General features: G+C 56.5%; 1 protein-coding gene and 1 long non-coding RNA gene across 2 annotated transcripts; both read left to right on the plus strand.

Moving 5' to 3' along the window:
- Window positions 1–2,486: 2,486 nt before the first annotated feature.
- On the plus strand, window positions 2,487–3,269 carry RPS29 (ribosomal protein S29). Its single transcript, XM_053287497.1, has 3 exons — window positions 2,487–2,646; window positions 2,773–2,872; window positions 3,134–3,269. The coding sequence occupies exons 1-3, from the start codon at window positions 2,585–2,587 to the stop codon at window positions 3,140–3,142; spliced, it is 171 nt and encodes a 56-aa protein (XP_053143472.1). The 5' UTR covers window positions 2,487–2,584; the 3' UTR covers window positions 3,143–3,269.
- Window positions 3,270–3,280: 11 nt separating this feature from the next.
- Window positions 3,281–5,884, plus strand: LOC128341237 (uncharacterized). Its single transcript, XR_008314273.1, has 2 exons — window positions 3,281–5,356; window positions 5,463–5,884. It is a non-coding gene; the product is annotated as an uncharacterized LOC128341237 (long non-coding RNA).
- The last annotated feature ends 1,461 nt before the right edge of the window (window positions 5,885–7,345 follow it).

Raw genomic sequence — 7,345 nt, forward strand, 5'->3', positions numbered from 1 at the left:
TGATTTCAAGCATTCAAAGATAAAGAATGTATTTTAAGGTATAGGCAGCAATAAGTGATGTATCCCTCCTTCAACAACAGTGAGTTGTGCATGATGTGAATCTGGTATTGGACTGTAAACGCAAAAGTTATTGAGTTCATGCACATGCCCACCCACACAGGCCTGGTGATCTTACTGTATACAACTTCCTTCCCTGGGAAAACAGGCAAGACTCAGGCTCACTTAATGCAGATTACTTGCAGGGTTCCCCCCACAACTCAACAAGGATATTACACAGCTTGGAACATGTAGTTCAGTCATCCAAATGCCTTCAGTTTAAAATGAGAGTTAAATGGCTGTACATTTTCACTCCTGCTCTAAAAAGAATGGAAATTACAAGCAGGTGCCCATCATAACATATTCTGTGCCATAGAAGCTGTCAAGCCTTTGTACAGGCTGGTATATGATGATGGCTTTAGAAGCGAGGCTCCATGTGTTAGACGTTGGGCCCCAACGCCTTAATGAAAGACCAAGGCAAAGGGTGGGTGCATGTTGGGCTGGGGAGACTGATTGCCAAGAAATTTAGGACCGGCGAAATACTTTTTCACACCATGCAGAACCAACCTATGGAATTCTCTGCCACGGGATCTGGTGACAACCCACAGCCTGGGTGGCTTTAAGAGGATTTTAGATCAATTCATGGAAGGCAGGTCTCTCAATGGCTACTAGTCGGAGGGCGATAGGCCACCTCCAGCCTCAAGGCAGGATGCCTGTGGATATCAATTGCAGGGGAGCAACAGCAGGAGAGAGGGCCTGCCCCCCTCAGCTCTTGCCTGTGGGCTTCTCAGAGGCCTCTGGCGGGCCACTGTGTGAAGCAGGAGGATGATGGACGAGATAGGCCTTGGGCCTGATCCAGCAGGGCTCTTCTTAAGTTCTTATGATGCATCCAGGCAGCCATTTAACAGGTGCAGTTTCTCTAATCACTTCCTAGAGATGCCACTGATGAATTTCTGCCTGCTGCATCTCTGATCAAGGCAAAGAGAAACAGAGTGAGCAGCAGGCAGCCACAGCAGCCGCCACTGGCCATGAAGAAAGAGGCAGCAGTGAGGTGGCCAGCCGGCCTCCAGCTGGCATGGCATGTGGAGCCAGCAGCAAGTGCCTCCTTTTGCTGGCTTCTGGTCTACAAACACAGAAACAACCCTGATGATGTGTGAGTGAGAACTTCTGAAGAACAGCAGCAGGTAAACCGAATCAATGGAGTCCTCGAGTTATGCCGGGTTGCGGTCGTCTTGGAATGGCTGGGAGGGTGAGTGACAGCTGCGCCTCCAAGCAGGTCCTGTGGACTTTTTTCTGGGTGTGTTTGAGAAGGGAGACAATGCTAATGGGGTGGGGGACGGGGGCTCGGGTATGCTGCAGCTGCAGTGGCGGCAGGCAACCAGGCCCTCTTCCTCCTGTTCTTCTGCACTGTGCAGAATTCCCACCACTACTCGGGAGCAGCGAGGAATGCTTTGCCGGCAGCTCGGAGGAGGAGGAGGAGCAGGCGGATGGAATAAGAACCGTCCCCGTGGAGAGCGGGCGAACCCAGCGCCGCTTGCCTGGTGCTGCCTGCCTGAGCCGGGCGCTCCCCCTCCTCCCCGCCTCTGCTCTGGCCCGACCCCTGCTGGAGGCGCGGGGCGGCGGCAGGAGCCGGCAGCGGCCACGCCGGCAGCGGCCAGGGGGAGGCGGTCGGGAGGGAGCACCCTGGCAGCCGGGCCGGCCCCGCCGTGGGTCGGGGGGAGAGGGAGCGGGGTACCGGCGGGGGCAGCAGGCGCCCTCTCTCCCTGCCTCCTGCATGCCTGGGCTGCGGGGTGAGCGGGGGGTCCGCCTGGGTCTGGGTAGGTGGCTGCGGCGGCTGCTGCGGCGGCTTCCCCGAAGCACAGACGTCCGTCCGGTGCAGCAGCAGCAGCACAGGCAGCCCAAGAGAGTCCGGACCTGGGTGCTGCCAGCCGGGAGAGAGAGAGAGAGCGAGAGCAGGCATGCATTGCAGGGCAGCCCCCAAAAGCACACCCCCCCCCCCCAAAGAAAGAAAGGGGAGAAAAGGGAGAGTCCGGGTCTCGCTGTCTTGCCCAGGCTACGCGGCAGCGGCTATTCACAGGCGCGGTCCCACTACTGATCGGCACGGGAGTTTTGACCTGCTCCGTCTCCGACCTGGGCCGGTTCACCCCTCCTTAGGCAACCTGGTGGCCCCCGGCTCCCCGGGGACCGCCATATTGATGCCGAACTTAGTGCGGACACCCGATCGGCATAGCCCACTGCAGCCCAGAACTCCTGAGCTCACGCGATCCGCCGGCCTCAGCCTCCCCAGCAGCCGGGATTACAGGCGCGCGCCACCGCGCCCAGCTGCCGGCTCCCTGCCCGCCGCCCCTCTTAGTGGCTGGCCCGCCCCTGACGTCACCGGCGGGCGGGGAGGGGGAGCCTGCCGCTCCGCACCGCCCCCCAGCGCCCGCAGCCGGCCTCGGCCTCTGCCCGGCCTGCCTCTGCGCCTGCGCCGCGCTTTCCTCCTCCTCCTCCTCTTCCGCTTCCGCTTCCTTTCGGCGCACGCGAGCGAGGGAGGCCAGCCGGCGAGATGGGCCACCAGCAGCTCTACTGGAGCCACCCCAGGAAGTTCGGGCAGGGATCGCGCTCCTGGTGGGTAGGGTGGGGTGGGGAGGAGGGGCTGCCGGGGGGGGGGGCTGGCTCCCTTCCCTCCCTCCACCACTGACCCCCGCTCGTCTCCCTCCCTCCCTCCCTCCCTCTCTCCTCCTCCACCCGCAGCCGCGTCTGCTCCAACCGCCACGGCCTCATCCGCAAGTACGGGCTCAACATGTGCCGGCAGTGCTTCCGCCAGTACGCCAAGGACATCGGCTTCATCAAGGTGCGTGGCAGGCCGGGCGAGGAGCCTCCAGGGCCGCGAGCAGTCTACCGCCGGCGGGGTGGGGCGGGGAGGCCAGCCAGCCAGCCAGCCAGCCCCGGGGGGCGCCAGGGGCAGGGGCTGCCTCCCTCTGAGGGCCCCCCACTCCAACCCTGCAGCAGCTGTCCTGGCTGGGGCGGCTTCTCCTCCTGCGGTGGGGTGGGGGGAGAAGGTGAAGCGACTGTGGGGCTCACTGTGCTATTCCTCCCCCCACTTTCCTTCCAGCTGGATTGACCCCCCCCCCACCTCTGGACGGATGGCTTGGAGGCAACGTGAGGCAGAAGCCCCCCTGGCCGGACCGGCTCCTCTCCCCATAAGTGCCCCTGTGTCCATCCAATAAATTGGGCCTGATTTTTCTTCATCTCGGTGCGGAATGAGTTTTGTCCCGGGGGGGCGGGAAGGAAGAGGTCCGCGGGCTGAGTCGGGCACATGCCTCACCCGAGAGGGCCCAGTTCCCAGGAGGGCGCCCCCCTTTCCTTCCCTCCTGCTGCTTCCAGCTTAGAGTCGGGGGTCTCCTTGGCCTGGAGGTGCGGAAGGGGGGGGGCCGCGAGACTCCTGCCAGCCAAGTGTTATGGTGCGGATCCAGTCTCACCGGGAGGGGACTCACTCCTGCCAGCTGCTACCTTCACCACTTCAAAGGTGACGCACTGCGTGGATCCTGGGAAGGGAGAGGTCCGCGGGCTGCCTTGGTTGCTGGCAGGGGTTGGGCATATGCCAGCTGGATGACCCGAGAAGGAGCATTACAGGGCGTGTGGAGAGGGCGCAGTGCACAGGAGGGCATTCCCGTCTCCCTCTCCCCTGCTGCTCCCAGCTTAGAGCCGAGGGGTCTCCCTGGCCTTGGGGCAGAGGGGTGGGGAGGGGGTTGTGAGACTCTTGCCCATAGCACACAGGGATGTTGAAAGCTGCCGCCTTCTGAGCTGGCCCATCCAGCTCGGTTTTGGCCAAGAGGCAACCCAAGGCTCAGGGACAGGAGGCCTTCCGGGCCCTAACTGGAGACACTGCCCAACTATGCATTGCATTAAATCTGAAGTCTTATCCTTAAAAGGTGGGGGGTTTAAATAGGAGTCACGGAGGGCTGTGCTGAGACCCTGAGATTGCAGTGTGTGGAGAGGATGTAACCCTTTCCTCTTACTTATGATTCAGATGGGACTTGCTGTTGTCCCCAGGATAGAAGCTCCCTTGGTGTCAGAACAACCAAGAAGAGCATCTTTGAATTCTGCTCTTTGCTTCCATCTTGTTGGTGAACCACACACTTCCCTTACTGAGTTACAATGCAGGCAGCACACAGTCATTGGGCACAGTGGCTCCTGCCTATAATTCTCTAATCACGGGAATTCCCGAGGAATGCTGTGGATCACCTGAGCTCAGAGGTGCTTCTGCGAATATCAGGACTGACACGGCAGACCTTGAGAACAGAGCTACCAGGCCATTTACGAGGGGAACGGCAATCTAGCCTGAACGCAACGGAGGCCTCCAGCCTCCCGTTTTAGCACACAAGAGAAGGGCATGTATAGACCTGGTAGGGCGAATACCCCAGACCGCAGTATCGGTGCTGAACTTAGCATGGAAACCTCTTCAACACTGTATGCAGCAACACTGAGCAGTTGCTAAGAAAGCTAATGGAATCACAGGGCATTTACAGGGCATAGTGTCTAGGGGCCTCCAGATGTTGCTGAACTACAACTCCCATCAGCCCCTGCTCCCATTACTTCGGGCACGCACTCTATTCTGTGCTAGTCACACTCCCCTTGGAACACTATGCAGATTTATGCAATGGGTCGTGTGGTATTGTCGTTTTATAGAAGTGATGTTTCCTCTAGGCATACAGGTTCAGACATTTTTCTTATATGCGTATTTTAAGTTATACAGATTTTCCTTGGGCACGGGGGGGGGGGACCAAAACATGAGGAAATCGATCTGCCCAGAACACACACACCCCACCAAACACTTAAGGTTGTCTTTTGGGGAGAATCTTGGGAAACACTTAAATTGCTGACACTCAACTATTTCATATCAGACGATATTAAACTGATCACAAAGCAATTGCCTGACCCCTCTGCCAGTGGGCATCACAATCCCGTCCTTCTTGGCCTCCCCCCATTTGACCATATATGGTCCTTCAAAAGCCCCTCTCAACATGGCCTGCCTCTTTCTGCTGTCACAAGGAGAGCAACCACAGCCCCCTCCCACTTCTGCCCGCATCATAAGACTCCACTGTCCTCTGAGCCCCAATAAAAGCAGCCCACCTTTGCTGAGCAGCTAAGTCTCCCGGGGGGGTGGAGGGGGAACGGTTAATGTTCCCCCTTTGCCCCCGTGGGATGTGGGAGGGCGGCCGAAGTCCTGGGCTTTTTCTGCAATCTCAGTCCCTGTAGGGGATCCAGGTTTCTGGTAGAGGATGCCTAGCTGTCTCCCCTAGACCCCTGCAGGCTCCTTCGGGAGCTCCTACTGGTAAGTTGGACCACCACCCACCCAGTCCCCCTGGCATCCCACCCTTTCCCCCACTTGCCTCCTCCCCGTTTAACACAGGGCATCTCTCTCTCTCTCTCTCTTTCAGGCCACGACCGTCTACCGTGCCCCTCTCGGGCAAAAGGGCTGAAGCGGGGTCTCCCCCTCCCTGTAAGAAGAAGCTCCCCAAGCAGCTCGAAGACCCAGCTCCCAAAGGCATGGTCCTTTTGGTTGAGCCAGAGTAGCTCAAGCTGTGTCTGGGCAGGCTCGTCCATTGGTGGTCCTGCCCCAACACAGATTGACCAAGGCCCACTGTTTAACCTGGCCCTGCAGGCCTGGCTGGTTGCCGCTTTTTGGAGCCGAGAAGGAATTTTCCCCTGGGAGGTCTCTGGATCCCCAGGTTTTTTGCCTTCTCTGCACGGCCTTCCTCTTGAGCTCTGCAAGCGCCTTGGCTTGCCGCTGAAGACGAGTCAACCAGTGGGTCTTTCCCCCTCCCTCCCCCCCCCCCAATAAAATAGAAATTAATCTGAAGACATTGTCGCCTTGTCTTTCTTGGGTCGTCTCTTTCCTGCTGGTTCTTCTGGGAGTGGTTAGAAGTCAATGAGGAAAATTACTCGTGTTAGGCAATGGATCTGGGGATCAATCAGGTTGGGCTTACGATCCAGAGGTAGAATGCTTGATTGGGACCAAGGAGGTCAGAGTTTAAAATCCTCACTCGGCAATCTCCTACTTCTCAACTTAACCTACCTCACAGGGTTGTTGTGCAAATAAGAGAGGAAGGTGGAGAACACCACCTTGGGACAAGAGTGTGATCGGTGAAAAACCTCAGCACTCGAGTCACAGAAGCGCTGGATCTTTGCCTTCTTTCTGAACACCACTAATGAAAGGCATTTTCTCTTCCTGGAGATGGGGTTGCTGTCCGAGAACATGGGCCCTACCATTAAAAATCGCTAAAGTTGGAAATCCTGCCCCAATCATAGATCTGGAGGGCTTTGGGGGCTGCCACTACTTTCACCTCTAAAAGGTTTGACAAAGAAGCTTTTGGAAAAGGTATAATTCCCACTTTAACACACGTGAGTCAGAACCTCTCTTGTTATCCTGAGTCCCCAGAGAAGAAACCTATTTGGTGAAGCCAAAGGGGCCACATATAAGCCCATGGTCTGTGCCAACGGATCAAGGGAAGGCCCATGGATTGCAGATGCCCAAAGGAGAGAGAACCTGCTGGAACGGGGAGGGGGACATCCCTAACTAAGATACTTTCCTTCTTTGTTTGCGAATCCTAGAAACACCTCACCTCCCATATCAACGAGACAATCCTACACTGCTTGGTTTGCATTTTTAAGCAGTTTCTATTTTTGAATGTTTGATTTTATAATGTGCCCTCTTCCTTTGAGGTCAATCAAGTCTGCTTATGAAGTCAAAGAAAGAGACACAAATGCAAAAGAAGTCATACTGGGGGAGGGTGGGGTGGGGGCCATCCATGGAACACTTTTCACCCTAAGTAATCCAGGTACAGTGGTAACAATTCAATTCAGAGAGCAGAACAAAAGCAAGCTCAAGCTAACGCCGACACAGATAAGCAGCATATACTGTAGTTTTTAGTTCTGGTCAGTAACAAGAGCCTCTCCTGCTTTATCATTTCTTGCAAGATCTTCTCAGGGAATCTTGAAACAAAGGTATTCTAGCAGCCCCTCTTTACGTTTTGCACTTTGGAGCAGGCCATCAACTGAACCTGGGAGCCACCAGAGTAGTAGCCATCGATCGACCATCGGGTCTCCTGCAGTTCTGTGCTTTGAACTTGAACTAGGAGGTCCTTCTCCCAAGTCCTTTGCGTTAGCTACAGGCAAAACAATGCAGACCTCATGGTCCCATGAAATCCAGAATGCAAACAGTGGTAGCTACCGGCTTGTCCTTGACGTCTTAATCAATCAATTCTAGAAGCCCCTCTTACGTTTAGTACTTTGGATCAGGCTGTCAGCTGATCCTGGGAGC

The sequence above is a fragment of the Hemicordylus capensis genome, chromosome 1, assembly GCF_027244095.1.
Source record: "Hemicordylus capensis ecotype Gifberg chromosome 1, rHemCap1.1.pri, whole genome shotgun sequence".
NCBI lineage: Eukaryota > Metazoa > Chordata > Lepidosauria > Squamata > Cordylidae > Hemicordylus > Hemicordylus capensis.